We start from the raw sequence: 23119 nt of genomic DNA, 5'->3' as shown, positions 1-23119 counted from the left end.
TCTACACCACTCACATACTAATAAGGAAACAACAGTGATAAGTTTTGGAGAACATTTTAATGTACTAGGATGTATGTAAATTGTCTGGACTTGATGGTTGATGCTGCAGTACTATTAGTTTATTTTCAGGTGAAACTTCCTCTCTTAGAATTTAGTTATACATAAAAATAGTTCTTGATATTTTCTTTATATGTTTTTTGTTTTGGAAGTGAAATAGACTAGTAAGCAGAACATTAAATTTGTATTTTCTTTTGCAATTTTATTTACATTTTATATTTCTGAGGTATGCGTAGATTAACAGAGTGACTTTAGCAATTTTCCTATATTCACATTGTCACTCTGAAGTTGTTTTGATTAAAAGAATATTACCTGTTGTTTTTGACAAAACAAAACATTATTTTTACTTTAAGAAAAACTTAATAAACACTGATATTTCCATGCTGTTCTGTCCGTCTTAACGAAGATGTAGAGAAGAAAAAAACTTTATAGCATGAATGAGGCGGCGCAAAGCAACTTACTGTTTTGTGCTAAAACGGAAACATTCCCGCACATCACAAATTTGTAAATATTTATCAGTTTATTACAGTTAAAAAGATATATGTACATACAGAACATCACCAAACATGGTCATTTTCACTCATTTGCAAAGTAGCACTCTGCAACTAGTTGGTTTCAGGATAACTGTCTTACAATGGGGCGGCATTGATTAAGTTTGTCATTTACAACCAAGCACATAAATCTGTGTATTTTTCCTCTTTTTCATTTGCCAAATAATGCTTAGTAAAGGCATATATTCATTAAAAAAAAACAACAACAGGAGGGTGCTTAGTAAAACAAAACTGTTGCTGAATTGCTGGTCCAAATCCAAGTTCCTGCTGCCAACACACGGCTTTACACAGGTAGAAACACCTCAGACTGGATCTTGGTCACTGTGGTTAGCAATAAAGACTCACATAGAGGTAGTCATGTCTGCATCTGCTCATCCAGTCAAGAGACAACTGACCCGAAAACTTGAACCGATCCAAGGACCCCCGATCCCTTTACTGACATTAAAGAAGGAAATAAAGAAAAAAGAAATGATTATCTGTCTCTGCTGATGAAATCAAACGGTCATAAAGGTTTTGCTTGGTGCGCATAAGGCAGTCAAGTAAATGTATGGAGATACTATAGAGGGGTGTGTGAGCGGGTGGGTGGGGTTCAGATAGGTATGCAGTAGGAAGGAGCGGGCAACTTCACATTAAAGGGCCATTCTGCCAAAACTGACTGAGTTTAGTTTTTCAAAAAGTGGAAATTTATGAAGCTATGTGCTCTCATTATGAAGAACGTGCCTAATCTTGATACAGATGATTAAAAAAAAAAAGTTAGCCTACTTCAGTTTCACTACTATCAAAGTTGCTGACATCCAACTGTATCCCCCCAATGTTGCAATCATGACTGAAATCGGCTATAAGTTGTGAGAAGAATATATTAAAAATAAGTCTTTCTTGTGAAAAAAGATTTGCGGAATGACAATCCGAGTCAGTTTTGGCGTAATTCCCCTTTAATGCCAAAGACAAGCGAGACGTAAGCTAATGCACATCCACTTGGTAGCATAATGGCATTATCTTCCATTGCACTCTTTATCTTCTTGTAAAACTCTCATCATCACATTACAGATTTTGTAATACTGAGTCTACCGTAACATCAGATTACTGTACAGAGTAAAAGGAAAAATAAGACAGAAGAAACTAGACTCAAATTTACATCGTAACGACCAGTTGCTTGTAATCAAGTACAGTCAGTGGCCATAGACAAAAGGAATAGCCAAACAAACACATAAAAAAGACCATTAAGGCTGCTTGTCAATGTAGATTAAGTAGGATAAGCATTGCCACACAATGCTTCGACACCCTTTGCAATATACAAAAAGGGAGCATTTGCAGGTACACCAAATAGCCACTAAATCGAAATCTTCTATGCAAAAACGCTCGATTCTGACCCAGACAAATCATGTCAAATATGTGTTCAACATGCTTGTTTCCTGTACAAAATAACCAGGCAAGAGAATGACAAGTTGTATGATGCAGGACCAAAAAGCAAAAGGAGCGAAATGACTTTGATTCTGAAATAACAGACGACAGAAAAATAAACACAAATACTCCAATTATTTTGGATGCACCAGTATGCAATACATCGTCATCACTTTGATCCAGCGACAGCTCCACACCTCCAACTGAATGGGCCAGTCGGTGATCCCCATTTCCACCCCATCAGCCCAGTAAAACTACATTCCACAATCTGATAAATGCTCTCCAGTCAGTCAGCCCAGTTCCGTTTCTGCCTCACCTCCCATTACCCTCCGTGTCTTCATACACTGGCATTTTCAACCTTGCAAAATGGCACATGAAGAAAGTAAGAACAGAGAGACTGAATGTAAAAATGGGTCACAGCACTCACGCTGCATACCTAATGCACATCTCACTTTTTTGAGTACTCGAAGGCATTTTTCACACAATTGTTTACAGCTAAAAGTAAATACACAAAAAGAAAAGGAACTTCCAAAGCTTTTATATAAAACCCAGGAATGCAATGCCTCCGGTGTGTTGTTGAGCGTGAACACAGAAAGCCCTTTTTACAATTTTTTTTGTCTTTTTCCGACAGTCTTGTACTGTAACTGCGTTAAGCTCAAATATGCACCTTGTTGTGTTGTCTCATCGTTGTTGTCCAAACGATTTGATCTTTGTGAAAACCACCGGGCCTGATGCTAAAATCGAAAAGGTCAGTGGATTTGTCCCTCGTCAGGTTTTCGAGTGAAGTCTGTATCAGTGTTGGGAATGGATCGCTTCCCGCCTCTTGCCTCACCCGGCTCCCTCCGTCTTGAACAGCATATGTTTAAGTCCATGAAAAGCAGCAACAGGTTCTGCTGGTAAATTAGAAGCAGCGTTTCATTGTTTTTCCCCAAACCCGACCCAACCCCGAGGTGAGCTGTGGCGCTCTCATCATTCAGGCCTCCAGTGGAGGCCGGACCACAGCCCACTAAAACACACCAAGCTGCTGCAAAGAAAGTAGACCCACACATTTCAATACACAAACAGAATCATGATTGAATATAGAACTGGGATGCAAAACATTTTCAAAAAGGAAAAAAATAAAAAAGTTTGGTTTTGATTACCTTTTGTTAGGATTTTTAATGTACAGTCACTTGAAATAATACGAACTGAATGCACATTTCATCATTTAGAAAAAAAAAATTCAAAGTAAATTGATGTAAAATAAACAAAGTTCATCTTAACTGCAATAAGCCAATTTTCTTGCAATTAAGAGAACAGGATATGGGAATTTTTAAATGTCTCATACCCACAGAGTAAGCTTCTTTTGTAAGATTGACAGGATAAAAATTTGCCAAAAAAGTTCCTTGTTTATTCTGAGCCCGCAAAACTCAAACATTTCTATTTAACTGATACAAATTTACATGATAAACTTTAAAAATAAAATACTTATGAAACAAAATGCCCCCATTCAAAATACAGTAACCAATGAGGGGCAATTGTGTTTTTGTCTATATGATGCCAATGTCTTAAAAAAAAAAGTGCATAAGAGCAGCAGCATTGCTGGGACAGTGTGGGACAAAAGATATATATATAAAAAAAAAAACTAAATTACAAATCAATACAAATCAAGGGAATATTTTCTGGCAGGCAATCAAGATTCTTAGGAGACCCTGTCAAAATAAAAAGACTACAGAAAAATCTGAGATATTAACAAAAAAAAAAAAGGAAGTGTCAAGAAGGAGTTACCTGTCAATGTTTTATTATCAAATCTTTTTTTGAAGCTCTGATACACTCACCACTTGCTTCAGAGACTCAGAAAACATCTTTTTAAAAACGCTTGATATGTTGGTCAATGATCAACTGAATGACAGCTATGCAGCCCAACACTGAAGATAATATCAAACAAGTAAACATAACTAAAAATTGCACACAAGGCAACAACCAGGATTTTGTATACATATATAAAAACATCTATCATTTATCCCATCACCTATGTATGTTTGACTTTTTTTCAATACCTTTTTGTTGCACAAAATCAATATGGACGGGGACACAGCACCGCCCGTTTTGGAGAAAAGTCCAAGTTGCTTTGTTTTTCAAGCACGTATGATTGGCATTTCTCATATGTATACATTACTAGCTTAATGTTGAACAACCACTGCTGCTATTTGTCAAAAAGATCTCCAATCATCCTATTTTACAACTGATATCACTTGCTTTGACAGATTAATGCAATAGGAACACTAAAAAAGGAAAAATAAAAGTAAAAACAGCAGTAACAATTAAAAAAAAAGTTATTGAAATAATTTATATCTTTGTATTCTCATTGACAGTTGTGTTTAGAAATGAACCACTGGATCACTCTAAACATAGGCACAGTTTTTAAAAAAACATAATGTTAAAAAAAATGAAAAAAAAATATAAAAACGAAATTATAAGCACACCATCATTAGACCTTTGTTCTCTATGGTCAAGCAATTAACATAAGTTCTGTCGAGAGAAGATGATGTAAAAAAAAAAGGAAGAGAAAAAGGAAATATCAAAAGAAAGTATAACAAGATGACAAAGTTAAAATTACGGCAGCAGCAGAAAATGAGAAGTTCCAAAGACTTTTTTTTGTTTGTTTTTGCATACAATTGTATCCTTGCTCACATAATAGATGCTTGTAATTACTGTAAATACATTGGCAATGGGAGCACGGTTTATATGGTTTAAAGACTTGCCACTTAGCTCACAGTTACTCAATATATATAACTTTATATATCTTCAGTTTTGGCAAATAGATGGAAATATTTTCCTCTTGTATGAGTCGGAATGAAAGATGAATGGGGGTGTTGTGGTGGCTGGGGTCCTAAAACGACCGTGATAAACTCTGGAGCAACACAGAAGTCAAGTCTCCAAAGATTCGCCTCGTTTCTGCACAAGGATGGTGAAAGAAAGAAACATTTTCCTCATCAACCTCCTCCTCGTATTTGCCCCCCCGACACTGATTGTGGCGAGTCTGTTTTCTTTACAGCGTATGATACACGTAATGGGGGCGGGCAGGCGAAAGGGTGCAGAGCAAGTGGAGGGTTTGGAGTTAAGCAGGACTGGCATTTGAGCTGCTCTCGCTCAGACCATGGCACGGTATGGCCCCTGCATCTTGAGGAACTGGATGATGAAGGAGGGGCCTCCTGCGACAATCTGTGGTGGCAGGTGGGTGAGGGGACAGTTCTCGATGCTCATGATGGACAGCTTGCTGCAGAGAGCCAGCTCGAACGGGAGGCTGTGCAGGTTGGGGTTGTCGTTGAGGTACAGTTCCTCTAAGTTCTCCAGTGTGCCTGAGGACAGAGTTTAATTACATAGTGTCATGCATGGACCAAGGTCTGAAATCAGCAGCAGCTGAGCAATATATGTCGATAAAACACAGTTTTTTGGAATAAAACTATACCTCAGTTTTAACTGATTCAATAAGTGTAAGAGTCAATTCCTTCGTTTTGCTGTTGGACGTGATATCTTTGGCAGTTTTTTCATCTAACGTCCTTTTTGCTCCATTTTGATTTGAATGGAACAGTGACACAAAATAGTGCAAAGAAAAGAAACCCACCAGCGAGGAGTATCATCCTTCCGTATAGTTGCAGGAGACTTGGCTTGAGCAGTGATCCACTCCGTTAAAGAACTTCCCTTCATGCAATTCTTGATTAGTAATTAAAGAGCCCATAAGCTTTATAGGTAATTTCCTTCCCTTTAGCGTGTTATATAGCTTTTTTGGGAATGTAAAACATCCTTCCACTTACACAGCAAAGTCCACACCAAATGGAGCTATTTTGTTTAGTGCAAAACACTGTTTCTTACCTGCCTGAAATGCCTCATTTGATGTCCAGGGTTTTCTTCCATTACTTATTTATATCACCCTGTAATCCTAGGAGCTTCAGTAAAAAGAAACTGGACTTCTCTTAACTTCTTGAAGACATTTCATTTCTCATTTGAGAGGCTTCTTCAATTTTAATGGACAGACTGAGTTTCAGATGTACATACTTACCCCCAGCTTACACGGCTAACGGTCCAATGCAGCGGTGGCTATATACAGGTAGAACTGTAGAGGCCTCTTGAACAAGATATGAAACATCTTCAAGGACTTTAAAGATAAGTCCAACTGCTTTTTAGCGAAGCTCTTAAGATTTCCTTGACGTGGATATTTGAGAATCTACGTCACCAAAAGTAAATACATTTGCAGAACACCTGTTTAGCATTTAGTTTACCATGTCAAAAGAACAAGCGTATTCCTCGCAGGTAACCAATATTCCCTTACTAAAGCTGTTTCTGCGAAACCCAAGTCTCTCTGCCTACATTTATTGATCCAGTGTTACAGTACATAACCAAAACTGACTTGGTTCTACACTGAGCTATTTGGGAAGGTGGCATTAAAGAGACAGGAGCTAAAATGGAGCGTTTCAGACGTGCCGCTGCAATGTCCATGTATAACATGGGCCTTTAAGCATTAGCTGTAAGAAAAAAAAGTTCTAATGCACTGTGACTGTTTTTACTGTATCACAGTTACTTATTTAAACTACAGTAACAATAAATAAAGCCACACTCACAGAATGTTTAGCTCATTTACCTAAAAAAAAAAAAAAAAAAAAACTGAAATAGAGAAGTCTGTAATTAGCTGCCATAGTCTGCAAGGTTACAGGCCAATCTGAGATGTTCAGTACACATACAAATTTTAAATACTGCATATGCAGTTACATTAAATTACTGTAAGTGATGATGTTGCACCATCCATTTATTTTTCCAATCTTATATGAAATATGTATTGAATATTGTTTCAAGTGGAAGCCTTAACACCTCCAACCCACAGTTATAACTCACTTCTTCACCCAGTCTGAATATCTAAAAATACATTCACCTTTGGCTTCTTACCTTATCCATTGTAATCTCTGGCTTACTACTAAACTTAAGCAGTAACCAATATATCTAGGTTGGACCAATTACTGAGAGGAAGGCTCAGAGGTGATATATACTGTGACCTTTTAAGCTCATAAATCCTGATGGTTAAGCTTAGCTTTTATGAGAAAATAATATTCTAACTTATTTGTTTTGCTGTTGAAGCCTTGTTGTTACTAGCACAAATTAATAACAAATAATGGTACTTATTAAACATTGGTAGTCAACTTGTATGCTTTACTGAAATATTATAATATATTTAGAAATGTGGAATGTGCGTCTTAACGTCATTTAGGAAAAGTATACTTAAAGCTATAGAGTAGGGGAAGACACAAGCAAGTCAAAAGCCATTACCTGTTGCACTTCTTAGTCAATTATAAATTTAATCTCCCATATCAGAGGATTGTAGAATTTAGTTCAATGGTATAAGGTGTTTTGAGCAATAATCAGTTTTGAAGGAATTATATACCAATAATAAATATTGTGTTTTTATACAACTGGCCAAAAACAACAAAAAACATTTTCATCTCCCCATATCTACTAGAAACACTGAACTCAGTTTGCTCTCAGTGGAACATCCCTAGTTCAGGTCTGTTCCCACCATCACAGAAAGATGCCATTGTGGCAGCGCATCAAGTAGTGAGTAGCAATGCAACACTTTCACAGCCCTGAGCATGTTACTGATATAGTTGGGGACTGAGGGAGGTACTTACCAATCTCCTCAGGAAGGTGTTGCAGCAGGTTCTCCCCCAAACCAAGATGAGTCAGATTGGTGAGGTGGCCGATACCTCTGGGTAGCGTAGTCAGCTGATTATTTGTCAACACCAATTTCTATCATGAAAACAGGGAAAGTTTTACATCAAACAATTACGTCTTCAAACAATAACACCAAGTGCAAAACGTAAAACACTGCAAATCAGTAACCAGTATTACATGCATGTTAAGGAAGGAAGCATTAATCAGCAAAATAAATTACAGTTAATTTACAGTCAAAGTATGAGCATTGCAGAAAAATAAATGACATTTACCAAGCCCACTGTGTAAACGGCAGGACAGAATAACTTATTAAACATACTATGGGAGCATCCCTTAATTGGTAAATACAGTTGAACCATTCAACATCACACCATACAGTGGGTTCACAAAATATTCAGACCCCTTTGCTTTCTGCACATTTTGTGTTGTAGATGTACTTTTAATTAGATAAAAGATTTACAGACCCTTAACTGAGTACTCAGTGGAAGCCCCTTTGGTAATAAATAGCAAGTCTTCCAAGTATGAAGTCTTTCTGGGAAAATCCCCACAAGCTTTGCACATTTGGACTTAGACACTTTATCCAAATCCAGATCATCTTAAGCTTCGTCAGATTGGACGGAAACCACCTGTGAACTGCCATCTTTAAGTCTCTCTCAGATGTTCTGTCGGGTTTTGTGTTGAACTTGTCTTGAATCCATTCCAGAAACAGCACAGTATGATGCTGCATCTTCACAAGGATGGTATTAACCAGGAGTTTCTCTGACATACTAACTCCTGATTCAAGGAGTGCTGCTGAGATGATCATTGCTCTCCCAGGTTTACCGATCGCTGCGGAGAACCTCTGATGCTCTTTGAGAGACTGCTGGGTATAAGAAGAGTTCTGGTGGTTCCAAACTTCTCCCTTTTTTACTATTACTGAGCTGGTCCTTGGAAAACTCAAAAATTAGGATATGATTTTATACCCTTGTCCTGATCTGTGCCTCACCAATTCATTAATTTTATTGAGAAAGTCTACAGAGAGTATTCTCAATTTTATGACTTGGCTTTCAGGACTGCCACTCTTAATTAAATTAGGCCTTCACCAGTGACATAAGCAGGGCTCTGGACTGCATACAAAATGGTCCGAATTGCAACCATTTCTTGTTAATGTGCTAGTTAAAATTTCAAGTGGTCGCATTCATGCGAGTGTGAGATGATCATAAAGCTGTTTTAGCGTCGCTCAAACTGGCACATGCAGCTACTGCGTTAACCACAGTGGTGGAAAGTATTACTTTAAAATTACACTGGCTCTGTTTGCCTGTTCCTGCGTAAAACAAGCTCATTAGCTGCTGTGTGTTAAAAAGATAAAGTAGTCTGTAGCCGATTATTTTAAAAAACTAAATGAGGAAAGAGGAAGTGGCTGGTGGAGAGGTTCCAACTCAGACACACCTGATGGTCAGAGCTCAGATGCAGGCAGGAGCATATACAACAGGAGCAATACATTCAATTACAATGGCTAACACAGAAGTAGGACCGCAAAAATAAATGAACATTGATCACAATGATGATATTAGCTTCCCACCATTACATGAACTCGATCTGACACGGTATTTACACTTAAAATGCACTCTTCTTGTGAAATGTGGACCGAATGTATATGTGCTGTTTTTTCTGCTCATAGAAAACAGTGCAAGTAGAAAAAATCTCTGTTATCTTGGACAGATCTGACAGTAGAACTCCCTATTTTACCATTTTCAAAGTAATTTTTGGTTCACCAGCTGTCTGAGGGCACTGCAGCCACCAAACAGCATCTACTGCAGCCTGCACTGTGAGGCGTTTAGGAAACACTGGTAAATGTAGTGTCTAGCAGATGTTCAGCAAGTGAGATGCAACCTAATAAGAAAGTTGGTTGCAGTGCTACCAGTGAAAAAGTTAGTCTGAAGCACTGATAAGCCTGATATGTCACATGGGCATCATGCCTATCCATCTATGTGAAAGACTTCATTAAAACATATAGAATGGTGCAAACATTTTAGGCACTTCAGATATTTCCATATTTATCCATTATGCAATGCAATCTGATAATTCAAGAATTCATTCTGCAACATGACAGCAAGCCCAAACATACATCCATCCATCCATTATCTATACACCGCTTATTCCTCACTAGGGTCGCGGGGGGGGCTGGAGCCTATCCCAGCTGACTCGGGCGAAGGCAGGGGACACCCTAGACAGGTCACCAGTCTGTCGCAGGGCTACATATACAGACAAACAATCACTCTCACATTCACACCTACGGGCAATTTAGAGTAATCAATTAACCTCAGCATATTTTTGGACTGTGGGAGGAAGCCGGAGTACCTGGAGAAAACCCACGCATGCACAGGGAGAACATGCAAACTCCATGCAGAAAGATCCCGGGAAAGCCGGGACGCGAACCAGGGATCTTCTCGCTGCAAGGCGAAAGTGCTATCCACTACGCCACTGTGCAGCCCCCCAAACATACAGCCAGAGTGAAAAAGACCATCTTCAACAACAGGGACAACAAGAGGTCCTGCAGCAGATGGCACGACCCCCACAGACTGATCAACAAGTGAAATACCTTGAAAAACTGCATGTACATCACAGAAAAGTAATCAGATTTGTTACAGGTTTTTCTTTTTGCCTCACATTGTTCAGTGAAGGTCTGTGATAAATAAAACCACAACTGCAACACAATAAATTCTGCAAAATGTGAAGAGGTCTGAATCTACAGTATGTCACGGTATTTTCTGTTTCCTCCAACTGTGGAGACCAACTGTGGATGATTATCTAGTAAGGAGACAGCATGTCCAGTAATCTGTTCCTTACAACTAAAATTATTTGTATATAGGGAAGGATTAGGCTCTCAGTGTTTATTACGTTGTCATGAAAGTATACCAGTTTTAGTATCTTTCCATTTTGTAAACTTTATTTCTGATGTATTTGATTTAGGTTCTCATTACTTCATGGTTCTAATTATTGACCTCTTATCTGGGAGGAAGGAATAAGTATAAAAATATATATAAAGCATATCAAAAGCAAAGCTCCATATTAATTTAAAGAAAAATCAAGCACAACAAAGAAAACTGTGTCTGGAAAATTTACCTGTAAATCTTTAAGATAAGCGATTTCATTAGGTAGACATTCCAACTTGTTTTCCTCCAAGTCAAGCTCTCGTAACTTTCTCAAATTCCCAATACCATGCGGTAACTTCTTGAGAAGATTATTGGACAATATTAACACCTGTGGAGACAATGAAGTTTGTAAAAAAATAACACATTTTAAGTGAAAGGCATTATGAAAATCAGCATTATGGACGTATTTACAGAATGGAGCTATCCCTCCCAACACAGAAGAAAGATTAAATTGCCAAATTAGCAAAAAGCATTATATATTTACTCCGCCAAGGAACGGCGAAGTTATGTGACGATCATCGTACGTTTGTCTGTGAATCTGTTTGTGTGAAACATTACTCAAAAACGAACTAATGGATTTGGATGAAATTTTCAGGGAAGGTCAGAAATGACACAAGGACCAACTGATCAGATTTTTGCAGTGATGCAGCTTATAGTCTGGATCTACAGCTTTGTTAAGGATTTCCCATTGCCAGATATAGCTGCCGGCACGGCTTCGCTGTAACCATGATGTGAACACTGTCAGTTACCTGCTGACGATCACATGATTGTGATCCTACTACAAATTGACTGTAATTTATCAGTTGGAAATCATACAAGGAACAAATGATTAAACTGTGGGGTGTTTCTGAGTCCCATCAATTCCTGCCGCCTGCTACATATTTAGGTCAGGCAATGTAGCAAACCCCAGCCAGACAACGGTGAAGCTACTGATGTTTCACAAAGCCTTTATTGACGTTCAGCTGTCAGCCTTATTTTGAACACAAATTCATCTTTCTGTCCTTCACTCCTTTCTTCAGGAAACACCGTAAGCTTAGCTTGCTTCTAAGTTTATACACATCCTTTGCTAGACAGCAACAGCGTGTCACCATTTTCTTTCATCTTTATGTGATTTTTCGGACTTTTTGGCAGCTTCTCCGTCATGTCAAGAAACCTCTTCTTAGACAAACACTTCCTGTGCCGCTGGAATGGTTACAAAATAAAAGCCTATAGCATTAAAAATACACCTTCAAAAAAGCCTGGAGGGAACGGTTATTTTAACACTAGCAAAACAAAGGCTTGCCAAAAGCGATGAACTGATGAACAGACCTTGATAAGAGTAATTTAGACACAATTCGGTATCAATACATAACATGCACATGCATAACACATGTCTGTGCTCAGCGCAAGGTCATTTTTTAAAAAATATTTCATCCATCAGAAATGATACGTCAACTGAGCAGCCTTGGTGGAGTACTGCACTCTCTGAGTGCTTTTCTAGTTTACATATGTAACCTAATGGACACTGCATTGGTAAACTAACATCCTACTGTATGTGTGTATATGGAAGACTCACCTCCAGAGAGACGAGACCACACACATCCTCTGGGATCTTAGTCAGCTGATTGGTGGCCAGGTTAAGTTCAACCATGCTAGTCCATGTGCCAAAATCCAGTGGCAGGGATGTTAACTGGTTGTCCTGAGAAAGACAATGGCAAATCTTTATTAGCAATATAACTGGCAATACAGTGGATCAATACAAGGACAACACTGTTCCATAGACTGGACAAACCTGCGGTTTATGGCAGAGGTGTTAACAGGTGCCTGGATAATATGTTTTTAAGGAGCCTATAAATGCAAGTAAATGATTTTAAAAAAAATTGTACATGGCTGGCTATATGCCAATATAAGCATCAATAGATGTGCGGTTTAGACAGCCTTTATTTTGAATAAAGGTTCAGACAAGTTAGCCTTAGGCATTTTTCAATGCATTTCTACTCTACAATGCTCAACTAAAATGACACAACTGGCATTGAATACACACCACATAACACAAACTCTCGATCCGCTTTCAAGAATAGCGGCCCTATGTACAATCTGACTTCTTTCCAAATAATGAAAGTAAAATCAGTGGACCTTGTTGAGTATGCAATTATATCTATGCATAGACTTCCAACTCAGTATTAAAATGAATGTATGATCTGTATGATCTTTTTGATACAGTACAGCTCATGTATGACAGAAAGCTCCTATTCAATACCACATGTTCCCCTAGATTTTTTTTCACTCAACATATTTTACATGTCACATTGGGAAACGTATAGATTAAATAATGACGTTTGTATTCCATTAAGCTGCTCTAGCTTCAGTATCTTGGCATTGTACACGCGGGTTCGCTTTCACAGCTTACTGAAACACTTCAACAGAACACAGCCATTGTTAATGTTACTAGTAACACATGTTCTGCACTAATCGTCACGTCAAAAATGTCTGCTGTGAGGACTTATTCTCAATCATGTTTACATTGTTTAGAAATTCAAAAGTTGACTTAAAAATTTCCCAAACCAGTTTTAGAGACAATCATGCATATGTACCTTCATGTTAAGCTTGCTTAACACTTTGGCCCTGGAAAAGATACCAAAGGGGATCTTGTTGATACGGTTGTGCTCCATGTTGAGGGAGTAAATGGTGGAGAACTGGGATGGCCCACCCACAGGGTACGACTGGAAGCAGTTCCTTGCCAGTGTTAAACTTGTAAGGTTTACCAAACTTGACAGCAGGCCCTGACAAAGCACAGAAACAGACATGACATAAATCAAAAGATCCAAATAGGCCTCTGGTATTATAGGCAGTTGCAATCAATGCACTGGTAGCACTAGATATTAACGCCACCACTACTGTCTATGTTTAATAAATGTGTTGACTTTTGAGACAAATACTCGGCTATTTGAATTATGAACACTTTGGTGCAATTACAGAGGTTCATTTAGCTGTCATCCTTTACATTTAGCCTGATGTTGTTTTAGCCACGTGTTAACTAACAATAAGTGTATATCTTTGATATAGCGTATGTGTGTTTTTAATGATTTATATAATTTTCTGCTACACCACGGCAGTTTCCAGTACCTAGCTTTACTACATGATGTTGAAAGAGCACACAAAGAGGGCCAGTAAAGAGGCAGGGCTAGTGAAAAATTTATGAATGTTTTGACGGTCTGATGGCTGCTGCGTCACTGCCGCCAAGTGTCTTCTTCAAAGGAGAGTAGTGCAGGTCAGCAACACACAAACAACAAGGTGTCCTATAATTTGTGTGACAGCTTACCGAGGACAGGGTAGGCCTGAGAATAGGTCTGTCATTTTTGTCAAACTATTTTGATTATTCAATGCACCCCTACAGACATACACAGCTATATGTGTGACAGGCTACAGGTGTTTAAAAGGAACCCACAGATTGTGGCACACTTCTTGATAATCAGATATCTTAAGGACAATGATTACGGTATCAACTACTGGCTGAGGGGTTTATGATGCATGCATGAATTTAAAAAAATAAGACATCTATTTTTTGGAAAACATTTTAGAGTATTGGTACCAAAGTGTCTAGACTCCAAGATGACATTGGTGCTTTAAATTATGCATTTTAACATATTTATATAAATTTTGTGTTTTACTTACCTCTGGCAACACTGAAATGTTGTTGTTTTCGAGGTTTAGCTCTTCCAGTTCTCGACATTTGGCTAAGGATCTGGGGATGGCTGACAATCTATTATATCTCAGACCTAAGCGATTTATGCTTGCCAGATTACCTGAAACAATAATAATAAAAAAATAGATTTGTTTCTCTTACAAGTTTTTAAAAATTAAAATAATACATATAAAATAAACCAAAAAACATCCATTAAGAAAGACATCAGTTGAAAGTAACTTTGCTTTGACTCCTAAAGTGTAATAAAATGATTACCTATAGTCTCTGGGAGGTCCAAGAGCTCATTGTGCTGCAAGTCGAGGTTGGTTATCTGTGTGCAATTTCCAATCTCCTTCGGTAGGTGTTCCAACTGATTATGGGCAACATCCAGAGTAATGAGGTTGCACAGCTCCCCTGCAGAAAGATGTACGCCAAAATCAGATATTACTTAATTCAAGATGAAAGAGTTTTTAACAATATAATTTGAACCCACTGAAGAGGTCCAAGCCATTTGTCTTAATCCCTTTTCATAGAACTAGAATGCTGATTACTCAGTGACAAAGATTTGTCTTTTTGCAAAACTAAGTTTATAACCATGACTCTTCCATTACAATAAATGCAAAGGACACGATAGCGAGCAATAAAACATTGCTTTTTGCACGTGCTTTTGAATAGCAGGATATGTAGTATTGCTGGAGTGGGAGATAGGTGTGCACTCCGTGACCATGCACTAGGATCTATAATATGAGCATGTTGCACAATAATGTACACAAAATACAGGATGGAAATCAACAACAGTTAAACCCAATGATAGCCCAATACCTCCTGCACTCATTTACTTCCTACGGCCGCAAAGAGGAAGGTCTGCTTTTTGTTTTTCCATGTATTTTCTACTCACCTATCTCTGCGGGTAGCTGTTTAATCTTGTTCTCTCGGATGCTGAGCATGGTTAGCTTGGATAGGTTTCGGATGTCCTTCTCCACTGTTGTGATGCGATTGAAGCGCAGGTACAGCGTGGTCAGAGATGTCAGGCGATAGACAACAGCTGGTATCTCTCTCAGCTTGTTGTGCCGGAGGTCAAGCATTCGAAGCTTCTTCAGGGAGTCAAGGGAGTCAGGCAAACTGGTCAGGGAGTTCTCGCTGAGGGCCAAAGTGACCAGGCCTGATAGGCAACCCACCTCAGCCGGCAGGCTCTGCAGCTTGTTGCTGTATAAGTAGAGTTCAGCCAGCTGCGTCAACTCCTTAATAGAGGTGGGCAGCATGTGAATGGACCGTTTAGATAGATCCAGTCTCATGGAGTTTTCCTCCCGACACTTGTTAAGCTCTTTGATCACCTCGGCATTACTGGACTTCTTGCGTGTACCTGGTGCTGGGTTTGGCCGCTTTATCGTATTGTCAACAGAGAAGGCAACACCCGGTGTTGAGCTGCTGGTGTCCTTCTTTCCATCTTTGGCATCTTTCCCTTTGGTCTTTGTTTCTTTGCCTCCATCCTTTAAGCTGGCCAAAGCCTTGGCCTCCTTTTCTCTTTCTTTACCCACTGGACCACCTTTGGGGTCCTTTTCTTTCGAATCTTTTTCTTTGCCTAAAGTACTACTCATGTCGACGTTATCGGGCCTCCTGCAGAGTTGCTCATGGGAGTCTTTCTTGTCAGGTTACTTATTCAGAAAAAAACGAAAACAGACAGCCAAAGAGGCTTGAAAAGAAAACATCCCCATGCAGGCCCACAAAATTATGATTACCCTTGAAATAAAGGTCTTGTGATCCGAAGGTTTTTGGAGACGAATGATACTTTTTTCCTTTGCTAAAATCCCATTGGAGAAAAAATCTTTTGAAGTAGCTGGATTGTGGCATCCATGGGCCACATGCTTAAGCGTCTGAACTGTATAGAATTCCAGGACCTTCAGATAGAGGTTCTTTCAGGCTGCAAATGTCTTCAAGGATTTATTTATTAGCTCCGATATTTGCTGTTGGGGAAGAAAGACATTTTGTTGACATTTTCAATTTCATTTTCACACAATACATACTTAATATTTTGAATTTCAACAGTTCAGTGGTTCTGCCTGAATAACGTTCTGATCTTCAAAGGCCTCACTTATTGCTATAATTGTTGTTATCTGACAGTTTTTACAAAAGAAACGACTGAGTACTGAAAACTACCCAACTAATGCTTATCTAGATGTTCTGTAACTACACGATTAAAACTAGGTTCCAACTAAAAGAAGACACCACTCATCACTATATACAACAAACTGTTTCTCTTATGGTTGTGAGCACAGTTCAGAACAAGTTTCCATTGTTAGAAATGTAAGGAGAACATTGTGAAGAACATATGAATAAGCTGACTATTTAGCAGTAGATTGCCTCAAATAAACACGGATCATTTTCCAGATTCTTTTTTTTTTTTTTTTTTTTAACAATTTAAATGAAAATTTAAATATTGAGTGCTATACAAATATTCAGAAACTGATGTTGTTCTTCCATGTCCAGTGCCTGTCCTACTCTGATCAACCTGCCCAATGAGGCAACTGGGAAAAATGTGGAATTTTTAAATTCACCAATTCTCATGATTTTTTGGAAGTGACAATAGAGTGGCTTGATGTAATTATATTAAGCTATGGCCACAGAAACATTTTTACAGTGTGGAGGTCTTAAACCTGGTCTTAAAGTCCTGAAACCTCTGCCTCCATTGTTTAACTGGAACCTATACCGCATAGATTTGTCACTGACGAAAATGTCTGGTAAGTTAAGTGAGTTCTTCAGTGCGATTCTCATTATCACATTATCACCATTATCACAAGCTCATCCACGATATCTGATCCGAGCATGTTTTGATGGAACAGTATGCTCTATTAAATAACCATACTGTCCATGCTGATAAAATGAAATCAAATAGAAATAACCTGTTTCAAAAATAATACTAAAGACTGACATATTTTTTTAACCTTTAAGCTTGCAGTGGAGGCTGTCACAAAGCTGGAATGACGTCTGTGTATCACCGGGGAATTAAAAAATCTCAGAAAAGACGGTTAGCAGCTAACCTGCAGGAAACAAGACGTCACCATTGAAACGTCTGAGAATTGCAGGGAATGTGAGGTCCACAAGCTCCTTACCCTATGAGCCCAGGGTATTCGCATTTCCGATGCGTACAGTATGTGTCACACTGGAGTGCAAAATAAAAATCACACACTGGGGAAGCTGGCTTTGTTTGGTTCAGTGCAAACAAGCAAAGCTGGCATAATGAGGGGTCTTCGTAAGGGCAGCATAGTGGTATCTCTGTTTAAAGTGGGCTTATACCTTCCTGCCTAACCAAATCCATACCTCGCCCCCTTGTCTCAACAGATATAGTGCTGTAGGATATAACAATAAATAATGCAAGTATATTTAAACAAACTGTCCGAATCCGAATGTCCGGATCTCAAAATAAATATTTGGATACCACGGTAACGACCGAATATTCGGATATTCGGGTCCAGCCCTAAACCTCACAACAACTTACTCCTACTAAACAAATGTGGCCCAGCAGTGTTAGCATTACGGTAAGCGCAATGCCCAACTTAAGCATTAAATCAGCAAGTTAGCCATCTCCAACAATAGCTATAACACAACAATCACATTGAACACTTACATATCAAAGAAAACCAGACCAAACACACATTCCTTTGGATCTTTACATGACAAACTGAGCCACTGTGTCTCTCGCAGCATGTCTCTGTTTAGTCTCTGTTGCTGCTGTACCTCGATGAATGTGTAAAGCTCTCAAGCACTAGTACAAGTTAAGCTGTGGCAAAACGAGAAGCGGGTTTGGCTCAAGATCAGAGCTAAGTGAAAAGGTTAGGACTGCTGAGAGTAATCTTTAGAAGTGGACTTCAAAGCATGAAGTCCCCACAACAACAGGTCATATGACCTTTCGGGTAAAAGAAATGTTCAGTCAATAGCAGCACCCCTTACATGATAGAATGGTTTCCGGTGTGTTCTGTAAATAATGAAAAGGTATCCACTACTCTTTTAGCCCGTCACAAATAAGGAGATGGACATACCACTGGCTGTAACAGCCATACCTGTGCACTAAATAATTATCAACAGAAAATGAGAATAGCCAGGCCAACCGAACTGCTGGGGCCACATAAACCAAACTGAGCAAGCAACTTCCTTTTACGGTTGTATTCTCTGTCCCTGTCCTGGTACATCATTGTGGCTACAACAAACTTCATGTAAACATCATCTGTATAGATTTATCTCTGCATTTACACACTAACATTTTCTTCTTAGACCTAGTGAAACTGAATGATGTCATGTTGTAGTGAATTTTTACTATTTTAAATTACATTTGGGATTATGTTATCAATACACCTAATTTTGGCAAAGAAATCTAGCCTCAATCATGCAGGAACTCTTCATCAACACCAGTCACAAAAAAAATATTAACTAAAACAGAGCAGACCTACTATTGGCTTTATATTTTAAATGAATTACGTGGTTTCTGCAAAATAATTTAACAAGTTTAATATTTACTTGATGAAAAAAAGTTGTTACTTTAAAATGAAAATAGAAGGAGAAAAAAAACAAGCCACAGATCCATGGATTTATGATATTCGTTCCCTACACAAAATTCACAGTTTGATACAAAATGGTTTCACAGTCACAATTCTGTGGGTTTTTGTTACAACGGAGAAAACGCTTTTAAAGAAAAACACTTTTTTCCCCTCTGTTTTTAAGAATTTCAAATATTTAAAAATGCCTAATGGACTATAATTCTTACTCTAACAGTTAGAGCACTCACATGCTGCATACTGCCAATGAAAAAAAGAGACTGAGCTGTTTACCTTTATGTATAAAATAAATAAAATCAAAAATATTAATTGAGAAAAAGGAAGCATATTCATAATTAAATTAACCATTAATGCTGGCAGTGCAATTCAGCTTTAAAAATTGCACAAAATATTGCTGCCTTTCTTTTTTTGGCAACACTAAGGGCAGACACATCTTGTTGGAAAAATTTTATTGGAACAATCACTGGACAAAAGTGACCACAGGCTTGATATTTAGGTTCAAAATTCAATGTGAGCTCCACATGATGGTTAGTCGACTGATCTTTACAGTCCAAGTAAAGAAGTCACAGATTCTGGCCACAGAGGAAGGCCGATTAAAACTCAAACTTTATGTGTATAGTACAGTAACACATTGTATATGCTTAATAAAACTGGGAAAGTGCCTGCTTAGCTTTCAAGGCTAACCTTGCTAGTATGCTGATGGACAACCAGTGGACCGCCAAAATGTTCCGGTGGGAAATCACAGTTCTATCATTTTTGTTTCAAGAGTGCATGTAAGACTTCTGACAGTAACTGTTTAGCGCAAAGGGCATACCAACCGAGGACATTTCATACCAAGCCTAGTCCGACTTAGCAGACAAAACTGCCATTTCCAATTTGCAATTCACAAGGTATTCTCCTCTCCTTCTGCTAAGCATATTGCTGCTTTCAAAATCCCCTTTGCCATGAGAAACAACAACTTCTAACCAAGCCATCTGCCAAAAATGACAAGTTTTGGATCAATGAGCAATAAGACAGGGGTACCATCACTGCATCCTGGGCTTAGCACCGCTGAAGACAGCCCTCCACCAAAAAACCACCTTCCTCCAGTGCTGACATTTGCTGTGGAGATAGGTCTGGCTAAACGAGACTATATCACACCTTCGTCATGTACTGAACAGTTCAAAGAGATAGACAGACAGATAGACAGATAGACAGATAGACAGATAGATAGATAGATAGATAGATGCTTTATAAATCCCAAGGTAAATTCAAGTTCAGAACAAATACATGTGCTGTTACACTCCTTTTGCACAGTGATGACAGTAATGATGCTAAATCATACAGCGACAAGCACTTTCAAATACTATTGAGTGACAATATGCAGCACCAAGCGATGAACGTAGGGACACATCTTTGGCAATTACTTCATTGTATGTTTGTTTCAGTGACATCTGAACTACTGTAGACTGAAAACTTTTTCATGCAAAAGAGACAGACTCAACAAATCCAAATTTACTTACATGCCTCCTGACAAATATATTGAATAATACCACAGGATATTACATTTATTATTACACAAAATATATATACAGTAAACTCATATTAAAGTTGGTGTTTAGGGGCCCAATTGTGCAATATAAGCTGCATGCTCTAGAAAAAAGTAAATACTTTCTTTAAAAGGGAGTCCTAATAACCCTGACAATATTCTTTCTTAGACATGAACCTAAAAAAAACAGAAAGCACTTAAACAGGTTTGGTGGGTTATCAGTGTCATAGCACCGTCAATACCATGGTACTGAGTGTGCTTTGCCAAACCAAGAAAATCTGTTTAATGTACTAAGCATAACCTTACACCAACTTACTGCTGCTAAACAAACATGACCCAGCGGGTGTTGACATTACTGTAAGCCTACAGCCCCACCTAAGCATGCATTCAGCATGTTAGCCATCTCCTACATCTGTAACACAACCAGCATAATGAATACTTACATATGACTTGATAACCTAAACCCAGGAAAAGAGAAGAGATAATCAGAAACCCATTAGCTGTGCACAACACAAAACAATTCACTTGGTGGCCATACAATAAAAGGTTTCTTTATCAGAAAACTGCATCACTGAGGCAGAGGCTCAGTTTCTGTTCAGTTTTTACCCTGCACAACTGTCTATCTTAGTGGTGTCTGGATGTCTGTGGATGTGGGTTGGTCATTTTAAAGATGTACTTGAGGTGTTTACTGACTAGCCCGATCCTGCAGTGACAAAACTTGCAAGCACTCTGAGAGTTATATTAAGTTAGAACTACTCGTTTAGTCGAGGTAAATATGAGGCTAAACTCATATACAGCTTCACACAGAAAAAGCTAATTCATGTCCATCAACACTACCACAACACCAGCACAAAGTGCTACTTGGACTTCCCACATACAGACTAATGAAGTTTCCATTAAGGATATCTTGGGTCCATCTGCTAATGCCAGTGCATTTAGGCCTGAGCAGAACTGGATACTGTGCTCATTTGTTTATACAATACAGTGGCTTTAGGACTAAATAAGAAGTGTACCAATGCTAGCTTGTCAGTGCATGCAATAAAACACGTGACTAAAAGCAAACAAATTAAAGTGCTTCAATGTAACAAAATGCACTACAAACTCTGATTTATAGAGATATCTAAAAATGCAGCACTAGTGTTGTTGCTTGACAGTAGGTTACTCCTCAAGTTTAAAAAAAAGCTTATAAATCAGGAACATTCTGCCCTGTTAGCTTAGATCCATGTGATAATGGAGAAAAATCACCCTACAGAGGTGAGGTGGCAGCTATCCTTACTGCTACTACACATGACCCAGCTAGCTTGATGGCTACGTGTGCCAATGACAAATCCTCAGAAACAGATTACTGACAAAACCGTAGCTAGTGGATATGTCAAGTTGCCTTCCAAGATTACTTAATTTACATAATATGAACACAGAAAACCGTACGAGAGTTGGTATGGTCTCTGGTGTGACAGCAATGCACTGACGCGAGCAGTAATAATACTAGTCGTTACGTTGTGACTGTGAACCCAACATCATCAACTAGCCAAGTAATTGTCAACTCGCGTAGGCTAAAAATGTGTAATGTTAGCTAAGCCAGCCACTGAACTGACCGGGGAGAAAATGTACAGTATATATCTCTAGAGTTCAATAGTCCAAAAGGCAAAAGCCCAATTGCCGAGCCTGGTAACACTGCTGACAACAAGGCAGGAAATAAAAACAGCTAAGCTAAACGTCAACAGCAAAGCAAACGTCAGTTATGCCAGACTGCTAACTTGCTAACGTCAGCTAGCGAGCAACTTAGCCCACCAGCTAACAGTAATCAGCGAGAGATTTTCTCAAACGAGGAAGAGTAACATCACGTCCAATATGACTGAATAAAACAAACGTGTAGTGTTACGTGTGCTACACGGCACAGTTGGTGTCGAGATTCCTTCTTAAACATGTAATACTCACATCCAGCGGTTAGCTTAATCTCAAGCAGAACTGTGAGTGTGTAGCGTAGGCCCGAGCTGAGCGGCTGTCGGACGCAGACCGACCCGTCCGCCGTTGAGTTCGACCGAGAGGGGAAATCTCTGCTGCAGCCAGCTGAGCGCAGTCGGGCAGCAGACACCCGAAGAGAGCAAGCCGGTGGAGGCAGTTAGATATCTCAAAGCCGAGCTGCCACGGAGAGGGGATACTAGGTGCGGACTAACTGTACCACAGTGTCTAGGCGCCGTTCCCGTATTGAATATTAGCCGAGCAAAAAAAGAAAACACTCTGAAAAACAGCGGCCATTCCGAAGCTGAACAAAAGAGTGCGTTCGTACTCGCCACCGCAAAATGACACTTCAGCCCTACACACGCCGTAACAAGAGGCCGGCAAGTGTATTTTGTCTTGAGTGCCGCGTTACTGTGCTGTTGGGGTTAAAACGTCCACTGTTAATGTGATAAAATAACTGTTTTACCTTCAGAGGTGTGACTCCGCCATCCTCGCTGCTTCCTCCTCTTTTCCTACACTGTTCTGCTCCCCTCCCTCTCCGCACACCAAACTGCGTCATTCACACGCCTAACCAATGTTATCACGAGACTTTGAGATGCAATCACATATTCATTATTTTACAAATATACATATACATCTACGGTAAGCAAGTAGTAAATGTGGTGCTTGTTTCAGTTTCTAACAATAATGAATAAAATAAGATCAGTTTTATCTATATAGCCCATTTGAAACTCCCTGAGTTGGCCAAAGTGCTGTGTACGTTATCAGTCAGGCAGCAACAAAAGTAG

The 23119-nt window shown here is 38.9% G+C and overlaps 1 protein-coding gene across 3 annotated transcripts; it reads right to left on the bottom strand.

The window, feature by feature from the left end:
• Positions 1 to 1152: 1152 nt before the first annotated feature.
• shoc2 (SHOC2 leucine rich repeat scaffold protein) lies at positions 1153 to 22889 on the bottom strand. Of its 3 annotated transcripts, XM_035957107.2 has the most exons (10): positions 22798 to 22829; positions 20813 to 20827; positions 15190 to 16255; positions 14568 to 14705; positions 14282 to 14412; positions 13201 to 13389; positions 12183 to 12305; positions 10818 to 10955; positions 7670 to 7787; positions 1153 to 5350 (listed from the first exon to the last, which is right to left on the bottom strand). In XM_035957107.2, exons 3-10 carry the CDS (start codon positions 15887 to 15889, stop codon positions 5142 to 5144), a joined length of 1746 nt encoding a protein of 581 aa, XP_035813000.2. In that variant the 5' UTR covers positions 15890 to 16255; positions 20813 to 20827; positions 22798 to 22829; the 3' UTR covers positions 1153 to 5141. The 3 variants fall into 3 exon arrangements, with proteins under 3 accessions (XP_035813000.2, XP_023145705.2, XP_054865990.1); XM_023289937.3 differs by lacking the exon at positions 20813 to 20827 and having other exon boundaries at positions 22798 to 22889; XM_055010015.1 differs by lacking the exons at positions 20813 to 20827; positions 22798 to 22829 and adding an exon at positions 22308 to 22721.
• Positions 22890 to 23119: the final 230 nt, after the last annotated feature.

The sequence above is a fragment of the Amphiprion ocellaris genome, chromosome 4, assembly GCF_022539595.1.
Source record: "Amphiprion ocellaris isolate individual 3 ecotype Okinawa chromosome 4, ASM2253959v1, whole genome shotgun sequence".
NCBI classification, from domain to species: Eukaryota; Metazoa; Chordata; class Actinopteri; family Pomacentridae; genus Amphiprion; species Amphiprion ocellaris.
This window is presented reverse-complemented; position numbering and strand designations above follow the sequence as displayed.